The 17346-nt window shown below is 45.0% G+C and overlaps 1 protein-coding gene across 5 annotated transcripts; it reads right to left on the bottom strand.

Moving 5' to 3' along the window:
* Window positions 1-66: 66 nt before the first annotated feature.
* On the bottom strand, window positions 67-11269 carry rufy3 (RUN and FYVE domain containing 3). Of its 5 annotated transcripts, none has more exons than XR_013451928.1 (18): window positions 10575-11268; window positions 6522-6695; window positions 5810-5927; window positions 5607-5708; window positions 5355-5478; window positions 4776-4840; window positions 4391-4456; window positions 4228-4297; window positions 4057-4146; window positions 3880-3963; window positions 3582-3749; window positions 3263-3360; window positions 2176-2295; window positions 1908-2090; window positions 1735-1820; window positions 1618-1648; window positions 1394-1468; window positions 67-1248 (listed from the first exon to the last, which is right to left on the bottom strand). XR_013451928.1 is itself a non-coding variant. In XM_040196199.2 (18 exons), exons 1-18 carry the CDS (start codon window positions 10834-10836, stop codon window positions 1105-1107), a joined length of 1998 nt encoding a protein of 665 aa, XP_040052133.2. In that variant the 5' UTR covers window positions 10837-11269; the 3' UTR covers window positions 67-1104. The 5 variants fall into 5 exon arrangements, 4 of the variants coding, with proteins under 4 accessions (XP_040052133.2, XP_040052134.2, XP_040052135.2 ...); XM_040196199.2 differs by having other exon boundaries at window positions 1908-2028; window positions 10575-11269; XM_040196200.2 differs by having other exon boundaries at window positions 1908-2028; window positions 7881-11057.
* Window positions 11270-17346: the final 6077 nt, after the last annotated feature.

Raw genomic sequence — 17346 nt, 5'->3', positions numbered from 1 at the left:
ATGTAATTCTATTAAAAGCTCTTTTCACGAGCGAGACCAGTTCAAATAATCCAGAGTCAAACCAGAGACATCTAAAAGTTTATTGTTGATATACGAAGCATTTCCATCGGGCGTGTTAATCAGCTTCAACAAGGACGACTGAGCTTCTAACTTCTCCATTCGAGTTAATAAAACATTAAAATCAGCTGTTGCAAAGCTGCATGTGCGTGCACACGTCGGGCCAGTCCGCAGAGCGCCGTGCAGTTCAAAGTTTACCCAGAGAAAAGACTAGAATCTCCACAACCAGACTATTCTTTGTCAAATGATGTGAATATAACAGAAAGCACACTTTACCCAGAATACGTAGCGTTGTAAACAATAGGAACAGTCTGATGTTTGGATCTCTATACCCCCCCCAGGAGGTAAATACTCTCTGCAGTTTGGAGCCGGAGCTGAAGACCATCAAATATTGATGTGCTGATAAGCTCACAACATTGGGATTTAATGTGTGTGTGTTTTCTGGTCTTTAGCATTAAAGTTTTACAATGCTTATAACTCATTGCTCCAGGTCCACCACTAATATATATATATTTATATTTTAACATTAGAGTGTAAAACACATTTTGACTGCAGTCTTTTAGAAAATGCTATCACACGTTTGATATCATAGTAGAATATAATATCTGGTCCAAAGGGGGATATTGGATTCTAACAGCATCCGAAACCACGTAGAGAGAGAAAGATGTCATGCTTCACCTGAAAGGCTCTTCATATACTGATCTGCATATGAGTAATAGTTAGTTTCCAATCTTTTAAAACTAAATCCTTTAAAAATATATTAACACTTTTAATTTGATAATCCACTTAGTGGACATTTTTTTAAACCGGTGAGATGATTCTCTTTTTTTTATGCCATCAGAAGCCATTTTTTTTTTACAGCTTTTTTTAAAAATGCAGCTAAAACACCGGCAGAAGGGAAGAATTACAGCGACTCCAGTGGATGAAAACCTGCATCCAAACGGCAAGAGTTTGGCGTTCACTACCGGGAACGACCCGGGCGGGCCCCCGTCAGACCTTCCGTAAAGTCAGGGGAGGAGTGCGTGTCGGCAGCGCGGAGACGCGGGCTCATGTCGGCGTGGACGCGTACTGCTGCAGCAGCAGCGAGTAGCAGGCGGTGCACACCGTCTCGGGGAGGATGGAGGAGGCCAGCGGCAGCTCGTTGGACACGCAGCCCTCGCAGAAGACGCCCTCGCAGTTCTTACAGCGTCTCTGGGGGCGAGGAGAGGGGATTAGGCCGCGCTCCATCAGGGCCCAAAAAACACCAGGCAGTGATGGGTTTTTTTTTTACGGTTTGAGCTCCTGTAAAACGCCTCGCGGTTTATAGTTAATGAGACAAGAGGCTCCATCTTGGTACCTTCGTCTTGGTGAGGGAGTCGTCCCGTTCACACATGCTGCAGATGGAAGGCTGACAGACCTCCTCCTCCTCGTCCTGCACATAATAAACCAACGAGGGGTTTGTTGAAGCCTCCGATATCAAACACTAGAACATCAATACACCGCGCTTCTTCTTTGCATCTTTACAGCCCGTTAGGGAAACGTATGATCTAAATTAAGACATTTTAACATTCTAGACCTCACCTGTTCGTCCTCATGGTGGGACCTCGAGGACCTTAAAAAAAAGGTGGAGAAGAGGATAAATAAATACAATAATATATATTCCCTCCAATACCAATATTTTGTCTAAATATTACTTACAGGCTGGAGCTCAGACTGGTTTTGTCCTCGGTTCCCGTGTTGAACGGCTCGCTCTCCCTTTTGACCGATATAGATGCTGGGACGCGCTGTAAGTGACACACACACACACACACATCAGGTCCACACACTTCGGTTCGTCTGTAATCCGGCGTACTCGTCACACGCAGCTGTACCTTGGGGATGTTCGCTATGTCCTCTGGGAGCCTCGTCTCCCTCCGGGGAACGCCGGACTGTGAGGACGAGCCGTCGCCGTGGCGATGCCGCTCTTTTCTCAGCTCCAGCTCCAGGTGGGACCTGGAAGGCAACGCAGGTTTACACCGAACGTACGGAAATAACGCAGCGTGACCGTGCCTCGTCTGAAGGAAATAAATGAACAAAAAAAAAAGTAAGACGAGTATCCCAAAGATGCAAAAGAATCAAAGGGTTTCTAGCAGACTTTACCTGTGCTTCCTCAGCTGCTCCACCTCCACCTGCAGACTCTCGATTTTGTCCCCAAACTCCTGTTTGAAGAGCCGGTTGGCCTCCAAAGCCAGAACCCTCTCCCTCTCAGCCTGTTTGCATCTGGTCAGGGGGGGGTTACATAAACTTATGGTAAAATGAAAACGTGACGAAAAGAAAACATGATGGAAACTGAAAATAAAACAAAAGTATTTGACTGAAACCCAACGAGGAAACGTTCACCAAGGACGATGACGCCGGCTGATGTTGGTTTATTGTTTTATTCGCCTTATGGTTACTACAGTTTACACCAAGGTTATGTTAACATACAATTCAAAACTAAGGAATTCACTTGGCCCTTTTCTGCCCGTCTTGCTCCTGCCCCGGCTGCCTTCCCTCTCCCGCAGGTCCCCACAAGGACCCCCCCCCCCCCCCCCCCCCCTTCGCCCCCCTCTGGTGGTGGTCTTATTCTTCGGGAGAACATTGCAGCGAGTCCACTACCTCCCAGGTACTCAGGACGTGTCCATCAAAATAAACAACCCTGTTCCTGGTGGACTTTCAGAGGCCACGACTTCTACTCGTCTTTCCGTTCTGCAAAAGAAACGTAGAAAGCGCCGATGCGGTATTCTTAAGGAACGGCCACCGAATAAAAGAAGAAAAGGGGCCGTCAGAGAGAACGCGAGGAACGCCTCGGCCCACACTACTCAAAAGCTGATGTTAAGGGGAAGAAATGGGAGGGGGGGGACGGTTTTTAATTTTCCACAATAAAAGGAGCATGGTACAGAAAAGGAACGCCGTGGTTTGGTTAATCTCTATATTGGACCGGGCGACGTTCACGAGCTACTGCTGCAGCTGCAGCAGCTTCCCCGCCGCCGAGTTCAGGTTGCGGGCCTGTTTCACCACGTGCTGCTCGCTGAGTACACGTTCAAACCAAAGAGTGACGACAATGACAAAATAATGAGAGTGGAGGGAGGAGAATGACAAAAACAGGACAATAAGATGTTTTTTGGAGGCAAATGATTCTGTGAAATAATCATTTAAAAAAAAGAAAAGAAAAAGAGAGGGAGAAGACACGGCGGGCCGCCCTCACCTGGTCTCCATCTGCTTCACGGTGCCGCTCATCTGGTTGATCTTCTCCTCCAGCCGAGCGATGGCTTCACTCTTCTGTTTGGAGCCGGCGTCGGCGCTCTGGGGAATACGGAGATTCTCAGTCATTTGTACGCAGCGGTGTTTCGTTTTAATTATTCAACCCACGACGGAGCTCCGAACCCCAGAACCCGACCTGCAGGTCGAATTAATCCCCATTTCCCTGTTTCTGGGTGAATATTCGATGACCTCGGTCACCTCTCCTCCATCGCAGCTGGGGCCGGGGCTTGTGGGTAATGTAGTGCTGCAGGGCCGTTCCTCACCTGGGACTTGTGGCTCAGCTGTTGGTTGATGACGCGGAGGTCCTCCAGCTGCTGCCTGAGCTCCACCAGAGCGTCCTGCTTCTCACAGACGTCCTTCTCCAGCATCTTCATGGACAGCTCCATCTCCTGCTTCATCCCGATCTGCACCTCCAGCTCCTTCTCCACGTCCTGCACACAGATTCCTCCGCTTCACACACACACTTCACGACGTCGGCCTGTTCGTTTACATGAAATACTCTGGATCCTCTCAGAACCAACAGAACTGGAGTGGAGGAGAACTTTAATCGGCCTCACTCACCAATCGAAGCAGAGTTTCCTCTTTGAGCTGCTTGCGTGTTTCGCCCAGCACTTGTCCGTCCGGAGCCGACTCGCTTCTTGATGCCTGATGAGTGAAACGCACACATCAGCGTTTTACACTGCAAACGGTGTCATTTTTCGACCGTAAAGCCGAACCCAAGCTGGATGATGCGCTCACCTTCCTGGTCTCCAGCTGGTACGAGCTCTCCTCCTGCACTCGCTCCACGTCTTCTTGTAAAGTGATGATCCGGTTGTTCGCCACGGCGAGCTGCGGGAGACAAAAGTCACGGTGACACTCGGGCCAACCGACGGCGAAGGCGAGCGACCGCGTCGAGGTTCTCCTCCTCACCTCCTCCGTGAGCTTCGTGTTGGACTTCTCCAGAGCGTCCACCTTGGCCTGCAGGTTATTCACCGACGCGCTGCAAACAGAAGAAGCGAAACGATGAGTCGGCAGATCGGCGGGCGACGCGGCGCGGAGCGCAGACACGCGGAGCGCAGACACGCGGACCAACCTCAGGTGTCGGTTCAGCTCCTCCACGTAGTTCTTCTGATCGAGAATCGCTGTGATCTGACCGTCGCTGCAGGAGGAGGGAGACGGATGAAACGACGAGGACCGCTTTTTAATTCTTGTAAGTCATCATGATAAAAAGACCTCAAAATAGATACAACTAAAAATAATAAGGTAGTGTTTCAGAATAATGACAAACTTTAATGACAATAGATTAAACCAGCTAGTTCGCTGTTGAATCGTTAAAGCTACGGTTATTTTTTAATCATCCATGAGAACATTATTTTTCCATTTTTGTTTTGTTAGGATTATTATTGCGCCGTGCAAAAATTAAAATGAATATGGGACTAGATGCATTCTTTAAAACCAAGATTAAAAGCAGCACTCACCCCTCTGCACTCTTACTACTGTGTCCTCCATCTTTCAGGTACATCGAGAAATCAATCACGCCGACCTAAAGAGGAAATGTAGTCAGAAACAGATAAAGGTTAAAAAATAAAATTAAAAAAATCATTTTTATTTTAACAATTTTGAAAATGTCTTATTTCTTTTTTATAGACTTATTTTTCCAAACATTTGACCTAAAATATTTTGATGTTTTTTCAAAATATTTGACCTAATTTTTTTACTTTTCTTTCCATGACCTTTTTATTAATCTTATTGACAGCCCTAATTTTAAAACACCAATGTTTTGTCCGGTGAAGATGCATTCAGGTTATCTGAATATGAGAAGACGGTTTCACTTTGTCCTTGTAATGCTTGTTTACTGAGCAGAAGACAAACTGGAGACCTGCCAGTCCTCCCAGTGACTTCAGTCCCACCTCTTAAGCCAATAGAGAGGCTCAGAGCAGCCATTTAAAAATACCGTCTCACTTACCGCTGTTGATGTTACCCATTTGAATGGTTTAGAACATTTGCTGCTCCGACACGTGTTCCTGCCGTGTGCGTGGACGTGGGAGCAGGATTACCTGAGAGTCCAAGTCCTCTCCCTTCATACACAGGTTGGCGTCGATGACATTTAGTCCCACGAGCAGCCCGGCGATGACGGCGCCCTCCTCCTCCATCATCAGCGCGTTCGCCTCGTAGAACTCACTGCAGAGACGAGACGCGTTCTGACGTTAATCAGTCCAACCTTCTGCAGGACAGCGACAGGCGCATCATTTCTCCTTCAGAGGGAAGTCGACGACACGTGTCCGCGGCTCTGCTTCGAGGTGCCTCACCTGAGCAGGTCCTTTCTGTTGATGATGGTCTTCATGTAGTCAGAGAGCTTCTTCTGCATCAAAGCCAGTCTCAACCAGGCCCGTCCTCTCCCCAGGGGGGTTCTGTAACACAAGAAGCAACCGCTTACAAACTTTAACGGCCGTAGGAGTTTTAGATTTAGAGAGAAGAGGCAGAAATGGTCCCGCCTCCTCCAGGGACTCACCTGAGGCCAGGGAGGTCCTTCACGCTGGCCGTGATCTCTCCCGCTTCGGGCGTCAGCTTCTCCACCAGCTCCAGCGCCCCCCAGAAGGACTTGTTCTGCCCCAGGAACGTCTTCTTGGCTGACGGAGGAGACACTGGTTGAGTCATTTCATTGGGAGGATTGTGGGTAACAGAACTACGCGGGAGCAGCGTCTCGTCTGTCGGTTCGAATACGGAATCATTTATTGCCCAAATATGTCAGACATACAAGGAATTTGACTTGGCGGTTGGTACGTGACAGTAGACAGTACGACAATGGACGACAAGACAGCAGAGCACGAGTAATAAAACAAAATAAAATGAACTGCTAATGCTTTGGGTTAGCAGAATAAGGCTATGGGTTAGTTTAAAATAAGAGAATAAAGTTAGTTAATTAAAAATATTAAAGTTAAAAAATATTTAAAGAAATTAAAAAATAAAGTGCACTAGTGACGAGTGAAAAATGACAGTAAAGTGACGTGTGCAGGATGAAAGAAAGCGACTGCGTGGAATGTCAGAGTCAGTCTGACGGACCATTTTAAAACCAGGAAATCTGCCTCACAATCACATTGTGTGAAAGATTCTGTTTGTATGCAGAAAATCGTCCCAGGTTTTTTTTTCTCCCATTAAGAACCGCAGACTGACGCAGATTAGAACGGGCGGCGGCGGCGGCGTGATTAGCGGCGAGTGCGTACTTTTCAAGCCGTGCTTCAGACAGTGCTCCATCACCACAAAGAACTGCTGCAGCGGCGCGTAGTCAGAGTCCAGCGTGCGGCCGAGGTTGAGGGCGGACTCGATCAGGCCCTTGATGCTCAGCTTGGCCATGTTCATCAGGTTGAGCCGCTCGATGGCGATGGGATCCTTGGGATCTGGAAGAGGAGGAGAGAAAGGTCACCGAGAGCCGCGTAGGAATGAGGGGGGGGCATCGGAGAAGGCTCTGTATTTCCTTCTGATGTTCTCCAGGAAGAAAAGTAGTTTTGAAATGAAAATAAGAGATAATATGACCAACAACCAAAAGGAGCTCAAAACAAAGACTACTAATGAATAATTATACTGGGGGTTTTCGTAGCTTCGTGGACAGAATGCAGCAAGACGACGGACCAACGTTTCACTCCATTTACTTATTTATTTGACACCTCCGGCTCCCGAAGCCTCAGAATAATAACAGATCAATCAACAAATAAGTTGTGATATATTGTTGATTAATATACTGCTAACCAGCAATGTAATAAACCGACGAGCTCCACACACAATAGTTACATCCCACCAACATTATTCTTAAACAATACTTACTTTTGGTAGTTATATATTTTGATGCTAACATTTAGCACTTTAACAGAGAATGTGGCATTTCTACTTTTACTGAAGTGAAGATAGGAGCACGTTTAGCTCTCGGCAGCTTCTTACAACGCGCCATCAACATGTGTGTAAAGTAAATGTCACAACAAACAAATACATTTGAGTTTAACGGGATGAATATTGCAAAGAAACGAAACATTGTTCGATACAAGTGCGACGTAGAAGCCGTCGTAACAGAACGCGCCGTTATCCGTAGTGATCGTCCTACAGTAGAGCCGCAGCGCGCCGACCGGCCGGAGAGAGGCGCAGCAGGAGGGGGAGGAGAGGAGCCCCCCCCCCCCCCCTCATCACGCACAGCTGATATTCATATTTCAAACATAATGCAGCTGTTCAAAACAAGCCTGTGTGCTCTGCCAGATGTGAATATCTGGATGCTGTTGCAAAAAGCAACCCTGTACAGACGTGTGGGTCGTATCCAGTAAGATGAAGGCAAAGCGACAGCAAACACTAAGCTGTTTTATTGTTGTTGTTGTGTCTCTCTTGACAACAAAACGAGCGCCACTTCCTGCTCGTCACTGCCGTGGAACTCAAGACACCAAACCACCGGCACGCCGCCACAGTTCACTCCACGAGAAGGCAGGGACCCTGCGTGCGCCGCCACGCCCAAACAGAGGGCCACGCTGTGCAGGCAGACGCCCCCCCACCCTCCTCCTCCCCCCAGACCCCTCCCTCGATGAGCTCATCCGTCACGTTACCTTCATGGGCCGGCTCGGGGTCCGGCGTCAGGGAGATGTCGTTGAGCTCGCGCAGGCAGAGCCACTCGCCATCGACGGACACGCGGAAGTTGCAGAGATAGATGGTCTCCCGGGCGGCCTGGGTGATCTTGTCGGTGGTGGGGGTCGGGGTTTCGCTCTGAGGCGTCAGATCAGACATGATGACTCAGCTGATTGCAACAACAACAAAAAAAAAAAAAAAAATGCGCCGAGTGGAGAGGAGAAGAAAAAAGGCCCCAAGAAGCTTTTTGTTCCACAATCCAGTGGAGGCCCCTTCGTCTTCGTCCCCGTCCCCCCCACCACCACCGCCACCACCGCCAGAAAAATCACAAGTGGGAGAGAACAAGGGACGTAAAGAGCATCAACACAAAGGAGGATGAAAGGCCCACGGCGGCTCTCAGCAGGTGTCGGAAGGGCTTCTGCTTTTCCTCCTCTTTATGCTTTATGCCTGCATCCTCCCCTCCTCCTCCTCCTCCTCCTCACAACTGCTGCTGCCGTGTTGAGAGAGGCTGCCCTTCCCTCCTCCTCCTCCTCAACTCCTCCTCCTCCTTCGACCTCCTGTAATCCCCTTTAGCACAGACTGGGGGATTTAAAATGCAGGAGAGCCCCCCCGTGCTACAGAATCACAGCCCTCCTCCTCCGCTCGGCACCGGCTCCCTGATTCCGCTGCCTGTGCACCGCGGCGAAAGCTCTGCCTGGGTGTCGACCAAAGATGGCCGACGGTAGTACGGCAACACATCGTCACCACGTGAGCAGATGGTGCATGCGTAAAAAGGGAGGGAGGGGGGTGGGGCGTGTTGTAAGGGGGGGGGGGGGGGGTCCCTGAGTAGCCAGCCAGTGCCAATGATTCAGCAGAGGACTCATCTTAGCCTCTCGAGCAGCAACAGCGTTGTTTGACAACGCGATTACTCAGCCGGCTGCAGCGGGACGGCGGCGAAACGTCCAGGATGCAGCCGCGGCCTCGAGTTACTCTGCATCCCACGACAGAGCCAAGCGACGCACTGCGTTTACAAGTGATGTGGCGGCGATCAGACGCTCGGAAACACACTTTGATATTTGAAATTGTGGTTAGAGAGCGCAAGACGTCAGGCACGTTAGCCGTAAGAACCAGGAGAAGTTATTTTTTTAAGCTCAGTCAGCTGGTACTTGTTTGCAAACCACTGATTTAAAAGATGACTATAGTGAGGAAAAAAAATAGCTCACTGGTTTATTCAACTAATTATCAGATTAAATCATTACTGCATAATATTGTTTTAGGAGAACTCAACAGAATCTGAGATTTTCATGATCCAATATATTCAGAATTATTTAGCATTTTTACAGTGAACATTTTAAATGATAACAGCGCTAACAAAAGACACATGTTGTAAAGCGTAGATTATTTTTGCCTCTTTACTTAAAAATGTCATTAACTTGTTTTGTTCTTTTGCACAATGAGGAAGATCTTGGGTAGATAATAATGAGAATACATATTAAATCACAATTTAAGTCTCACACTCAAGTAAAGCAATAAATATGTTTTGAATTGAAATTAAACACCATTACCGACTGACTGGATGATATTGATGATGATTTTTGATGATGATATTAGGGGGAATACCGATATGGTTGTTTGCATCTGCCAATAAGAAACAGGTAACACAGCACAGAAATGCAAAGACAGGCTCAAGGTAATTTACAAACATTGAAACTAATATAGTTTGTCCATCGAAGGGTACTGACAAGTCGCACTGTAAAACTATAAAAGGGCTTTTTTAAATAAATAAGTGACTCTGCCGATAAATCGTTACCAGCTTTCTTTTACTCCCCAACAACAGTCATTTTGGCCCTGGTCCTCTAGATTACGTTCTTATTGGATAAAATGTTCAATAAAATGTTTCAAAGCTTACCCAGAGTGTGATGTATAGTAAATACTAACTAAAAGTCAGTAACTAAACCAACTAAATGTTTTGCAGAGCAACAAACTACTTCAAGGATGTCGAACTTAAGACAGAAAAGAAAAACATCTGCACATTTAAGGAGACAACACGCAGACATTTTTAACATTTTTGCTTGATAAATGACCTTTTTAAAAATCACCACCTAAATGATTACCAAACTGCCAAAATAACAAAACAAATAAGAAAATAAGGACAAAATCGTATCCACAGTTTGACCCAAATCCTAGAAAACATCCAGTGTGTCATATTGTGATCTTGGAAAGTCTTCGATGCTTTGGTGTGGACAGACAAATCTCTCTTCCCAATACACTAATCTATCTATCATTATATTTATATGATAGATAGATAGTGTATTTCAATAAGAAGATATAAAAAGACCACGTAGAGATCACAGTGCAGGTAATCTGTGCGGTTAACGTTGAAGCAGTAAAATCACTGCGGATGATTTGTCTGATTTGCCATCTGCAACAAACAAAAATGTAAAACGTGTCACAGCATCGAGAGAGTTCTTATTATCTTCTCTAAATAAAGCCTTGTGTATATAAAACTTTGTGTATATGAAGCCTGTAAGGCAGTCAGTTCTTAGTCAGATCGTAACCAGGTAGGAAGTCGTTTATTTACGGACGAGGCAAGAGTTAGCTGCTAGCACTAACAAGCTAGCAATGCTAACAGCAGGCAACTGGTTTACCGGTGATGAATATCAAAAGTTATATATATGAAAAAGTTGATTACTCACTTCTGCGCTTTGACTCGACTCGTTCGATCCTGAAGTCATACTGTCGAGGCGGGGGAGCGGGCGACAGCGAGCCAGCCTTCCCGAATCTCAAGTTAGACGAGTTCAAAGCCTCCTGGAAGTAGATCACCGACGTCGGGGACAGCGTCTCGTCCGGACTATCGACGTGTCCGTTTTTATCCGCGCAGCTCGGCCTGCCTGAACTTTCCGGACCCACCGAGGATGATCGCAGAGGTGGATCCCCGGTCACGTCTCGCTCCGCCATCCTCTCCTCTCCCTCCCCCCTCCTCCGGTCAAACTCACTTCATGTGACCGAGGGAGCGCGGGGCTGTCAGGCGGCGGTTAAGCTAGCTGACGTTAGCTGCGGTTAGCTAATGCGGCCATTCACAGCGGGAGGCTAGCAAAGCAAAGCAACCGTGTTTCGGTCAGTTTACTCCCCCCCCCAAAAAAAGAAATTTCTCCAATAATCACTCCGCCTTTCGTCCTGTCCTCCGCGGCATCCACATGACCCGGAAACAGCTTCGCATTCGCATATTGGCTCAAATCTGTTGCTAATTTCGCGAGAGTTTGCGCGCTGTGTCAGCGGATGGTCCAGTAATCCGTCACCAGAGAGTATCCACGTGAGGAGATGACGCGATGACTCGCGAGCACAGGCTCCATGACTGAGCGTGAGCGCGTGGATTCTCCCACGATGCATTGCGATACGCGCCGGCATCCTCGTGCCAAGGCTCTCTGATGGAACAGCTCCTTATTTCTGTGCGGACTGACTACAGACCGAACACATCAGCGGCTTTCTGTTTAACAATGAATGCAGTTGCACCAAAAAATGTCTACCTAATACACACCTTACGCCTACTTACATATTCATGAATGGGTATTTATAATAGCAATGACGTCATAAACAAGACCAGTTTACAGCAAACTAGATTACATATACAGAATTTAAAAAATACAACAGAAATATACAATATGTTACTTTTCAGAAACGCCACCTTTTAGACAACAACTTAAAGTACTTGGGCTATTATAGACCGAAGTAGGTTATATAATAGGAGACGCTTTTTTTTAAGTGTGGACTTGTGAAACATGGTTAATATTTATACCATTTGTTTATTCCCTTCATACTCTCCTCTGTCACAGGTGTAATACCCAAAACGGCCCATAGAAGGAGATGCAGGACTAATGTGAAACGGATGTGCTGTCTTTTTATCATCCATAGACGTTTCACTGCCTTCATATCTCTATCCCGACCAGCAGCAGCTGCCAACTCTGCCTTCTGTGAGATTTGAGAACAATTTGAAATAATATACAAAAACAATCAGGTTAGATTCCCTTTCAAACGTTTGAAGTGTTTCTTGTTGTTGTTCTATATGAATGAGGCTTTTGGGATTTTGTCAGATTCCACTACAACTAGAAGCACGACATCAGAAACACTTTTTGTGTGTTCCTTTCTCCACGTAATAACATAGTCATATATGTGGTTTTGAATGAAATGTCTCTATGAATTGTCCATCAAATGTATAGGGACCTCCTCAGGATGACCTGCATTAATATGAATTGATTAATACATTGATATATTAATATATGTATATATTGTTCATTATGGCAAAATGTATTTGAAATGAAAATACGTTTTGGTGTTCTATCCATCCATCCATCGTCAAAACGCTCATCCTGCACACAGGGTCGCGGGTCAAAGGTGAACTAGAGGTGTTCTAATCTTACACAAAACCTACAGTGAGTTGTGGGTTATTTTTGGAAGTACATTTGTATTGCACACTTCTTTTGGACTGCGTTGAACCGATGCACTGAGCCCATCACGAGATGCAAGTCCTCAAAGGTCACAGCAAGAGAGACGAGACGTCTCTGGTTCTCCTCACAGGTCTCTGCCACATAACTTACTGCACGCTGAAACCTCACATCTGTGTGACAACATCTGTCCAACATATCCTGTACACATTTACTTTGCACTCCCTCTCATTTGAACAATGTATCCATGTGCAACAGACCAGGACCTGCTTATATTTAAAATCAAATTGGACAATGCTGCACAATGTTTTTATGAAGCACGCTGTACTTTTTAAGGAACTCTTTGCGTCTTCACCTTCCCTTCTGTGTACATGAATCAAGCTCTTGTGTTGCCATGTACGTTCATGTCCTGCCCCTGCTCGTCCATCTCCATCTCTTCCTCCTTTCCTCATCTCTGAATAGACTATTGCCAATGTAAAAAAATAAAAATCCATTAGTTTATGAAGTGAAGTTGCCCGATAATAAAATCAAATGTAATTTTTTTACTTTTCTTTCTCTAATTTCTACTGTCACGACGTGGCCTCAGAAGTTTCTGAGAAAAGGTTTGAGGTGGAATTACATTTCCTCGAACAATTTCCTATCTAAGGCGCGAGCTAAGGCACCTGCGGAAAGACAAGCGGGATCAAAAGAGCAGTATCAAGTAGTGGCATTGAAGGCATCTCAGACTACAAAGGGATGCTGATACCTTTCAAATCGCATCGAATGCTTCGTGTTTGGAAATGGAATTTGGAGTAAAGCGGAGGAACTGCGAGCCGAAGGCGTTTCAGATCCGTTATGTCTTCCTGTCGGTTCATCTCGCTCAGCTTTGCTTTGCTTTTAAAAGTTGCACAAGGTGGAAAAAAAATGGAATTGCTGACATGCTTCGGGTTGAATGTTTAAAACAGGAGCTGTTTTGGATTATACACTCACACGCATGACGGACAATCCCTTCTCCCGCTAACTAGTCTCACATATGTCGAGTGATGTTAGCCGTAACAATATTTTGTGTTATGAACAAAAACATAAAACGATGTTTTGAGAACAAATTTCTTCACGTGTATAGTGAAGGCGTAAACAGATGACAACAATATTTTACTTTTGGCAATGGTATGATGTCCACTTAAAAATGTATCTCACTTTGAAATAGCGTTTGTCAGAAAAGCTGTAAAATCTGTAAACCTGTAAAAAATAAATGAAACGTGCTCGACTAAAATGCTGCTTGATGTAACTTTACATGTCATTTAGCTGACGCATTAATCCAAAGCGATTTACAATAATGCATTTTAACCATGAGGATGACTGACCCTCATTTCCTTACTGAGACGGCAACCTAATGTTTGCAATCTTTCATAAGCATTTGAGTTTATCTCCAAAAACTGTCCTGTCAATAATGAATTCATTTAAAGGGGGCAGTTTAAGATTTTTTGTATCTGACATCCATCCCCAGGTTACACCGTTAGAAATGCTCTAATTTTCGAATTGAAGACCTAAGTCGAGTCTGAATACAGCAGATAGCTCGAGAGCTTCAGACCAAACAGCCTCACGACTTCAGCAAATGGAGAGATCAAGAGGACTAAAATAAAAACAAAGTAATGAAAATGAGAACTTTATCAGGCGAGCCAGCAGAATTTAGCATCTCAACTTTTAGACGGCAAAAATAACACACTGTTCTTTGCAGTTGACGATGGATCCCAACAAATAAGAAAACACAATAAGTTTCTCTTTTTAGAAATGTTATTGAAAGTAAAAACACCACAATTAAATGATTAAAAAGGCGATGAATTTCTAAGAATCTGACCCAGTTTCTCAGTGGACCTAATCCATGACCGTGTCTGTCCCACCGACACCGTTATTTAACACGTAAACAGACACATTTGTACACAAATTTCTTAACTAGTTTGGTCCTTAAAACGGACCAAAAAAGTAATTATTGTGGGAAATACTTACGCGGGTGTCGATAACAACAGCCTCTGCATTTGTCTCATTGTTTTATTGGTTTCTGTGGTGGTTTCTGCCATAGTGTACAGTAACCTTCTCATTGTTTCAATCATACCTTCAACTTGGTTCTGGTGTTTGGTTTTGGAATAGAACATTCAACAGTCATTTCCACAGAACCCCCCGATACCGCTGTAGCCCTGTTTAAAGAAGTCATTCCTTCTGCTTTCAGTTCAGTGTCTCAAGATATCAGAGGAAGTGAAAACTTCAGTCCGTCGCAGATGGATCATCTTGTCGATACTGCAACAGACTCTTTGAGAGTGGTGCTGGACGCTATTGCTCCTCTGGAAAGGAGAATGTTAACAAGAAGGAAGTCTGCTCCGTGGTATAACCCTCACAACCGCAACTTAAAGCAAACCGTTCAAGCGAGGCGTTCCGTCACGTTAGAAGAAGGTTTCTTTTTAGGTTAGTTAGATTGTCCAGACAGCTTTAAAGAATATAAGAAGGCTCTCCGTAACGCAAGAGCAGCTTTATTAATCATTAATAATAGAAATAAATAACAACAACCCCAGATTTCTCTTCAGCACTGTAGCCAGACTGACAGAAAGTTACAGCTCTGCGTGTTCCTTTTGGACCTCAGTAGTAACGACTTCATGAACTTCTTTAATGATACGATTCTGACTATCAGAGAGACACTTGCTGGTCTTCTGCCTTCAACCAGTGACGACCCGCCCTTGGGAGTAGGAACCTTGGATGCAGCTGTGGTTCCTGATGCATACTTGGATGGCTTCTCTCCCATCAACCTTGCTCAACTGACTTCTACAATTTAGTGTAAACCCTCTACCGGATCCAATCGGATCCAATAGACAGGATCCAAGAGACAGGATCCGATTCTGACAAGTCTGCTTTAAGTTTTCCTTTAATTAGCACGTCTTTACTGGATATCATGAATCTCATTTTTTGACAAATGAATCCTCGACGACCACCGATGGTGGTCACGGAGTCCAACAAGGTTCTGTGCTTGGACCGTTTTTATTCACCCTCTATATGCTTCCTTCTGGGGATGTTATCAGAAAACACCCCATAAACTTCCATTGTTATGCAGACGATACTCAACTGTGTTCGTCAATCAAGCCCGAATGAGACCGACCAGCTTGTTAGACTTCAAGAGTGTCTTGGGGACATCAAAACTTGGATAACCTGTAACTTCCTGATGCTAAACTCAGGACAGAGATTATCTTTCTCTGGGTGGAATTGTTCTGGTATCCAGCAGCACCGTTAAGAATCTTGGAGTTCTCTTCGACCAGGATGTGTCCTTTAACTCTCAGCTAAAGAAGACTTCAAGGACGGTCTTTTTTCATCTACATAATATATAAAAAATCAGTCTCTCAAATGATGCAGAAAAATTAGTTTGTGCGTTTGTCACTTCCAGACTGGACTACTGTAATTCTTTGTTATCAGGCTGCTTTTATAAGTCTCTTAAGCCTCTCCAGTTGATTCAGAATGCTGCAGCACGTGTATTAACAAGAACCAGGAAAAGGGATCATATCACTCCTGTATAAGCTTCTCTGCACTGGCTCCCTGTTAAATCAAGAATAGAATTTAAGGTTCTTCTTCTCACCCACTGTCTTATGTTAAGCAGCTTATAATACCTTATTGCTATATTGCTATTGCTGCGCTCCATAGATGCTGGGTTGCTTGTTGTTGCTAGAGTCTAAAAAAGTGGGATGGGAGCCAGAGCCTTCCGTTATCAAGCTCCTCTTTTGTGGAACCCGCTTCCACTTTCAGTCCGGGGGGCAGACTCAGGCAGCTCTTTTAAGATAAAGCTTAAGACTTTGCTCTTTGAAAACGCTTATAGTTAGGGCTGGCTCAGGTCAGCCTGGACCAGCCCTAAGCTATGCTGCTGTAGGCTTAGACTCCCGGGGGGTTTCTAATGACACAACAAGCTCCTCTCTCTCTCTTTCCATAATAATTCACATCTCATTAATGCACTATTAATCACTAATTCAGCTTCTTCTCCGGAGTTTTTGTGCTTTCTCGCCTTGCAGGTTTCCGTGGATCGTGGTCCCGTCTGGGTCCTGCCTCCTGCCTGGCCCTGCTGACACCTACTGCTTCTAACACCATTATTATTCCCATTACTATTACTGTCAACATTAATGCGCATTATGGACTTTGTTTCTTCCACGTAGTGTTTGTGCTTTCTCGCATCGTAGATTTCCATGGATCGTGGTCCCGTACGGACCCTGTTCCCGCCTCCTGCCTCCTGCCTCCTGCCGTGGCCCTGCTGACAACTGCTGCTTTTATATGTATTATATTATATATACATATATATTATAACTATTATTAGAAATATCGATCACATTACTGTTGCTGTCATCGTGGACCAACATTGCTGCTTCTTTGTTGGCGTCTTTGTGCTTTCCCTCCCCACAGGTTTCTGTGGACGGTGGTTGTGTGTGATGGTGTTCTGTGTGATGGGGTTGTCCCTGCAGTGGTCCTGCCGTACTACCTGCAATATTTAAATAATTGATGTCATTGGAATTGAATGTATTGTACATATCATATAAGCCCAGATGGCTTGTAAGGCACAAAAAGTATCAGCAACAAGAGATATGAAAACATAAACCGTGATAATAGAAAAAATACTTCATTGCAGCAGTATATTTTTTAGAAGATACATGTTACATTGAATTTCCTCTCAGACGTGTTTTGAAATGCATAAGTTTGATATACATACATTCTAATTCACTAACATAAAATCAGGTTAGAAGGTGCAGACTAACAACACAACCACAGCAGGAGCCCTTCTTCAGGCTCTGTTTTGGCAATATCCCATAATTTCCACTTAAGTATCAGGTATTCGCACAAGACTCTAGATGACACCTTAAACATCCCCCCCAAAAAAGCTTTAAAATTGATTATCATAGTTAAATGTTACCCTACTGAATATAATCCAGTCTAAATTTGAGAAGCGTGTGCTCAGTTCTCTTTAAAATGCTTAAAGCATTAATTAAAATAACCCCATACGCAGAAAATGTCAGCTCTAATTATT

Source organism: Gasterosteus aculeatus, chromosome 13, assembly GCF_964276395.1.
Source record: "Gasterosteus aculeatus chromosome 13, fGasAcu3.hap1.1, whole genome shotgun sequence".
Classification (NCBI taxonomy): Eukaryota; Metazoa; Chordata; class Actinopteri; order Perciformes; family Gasterosteidae; genus Gasterosteus; species Gasterosteus aculeatus.
This window is presented reverse-complemented; position numbering and strand designations above follow the sequence as displayed.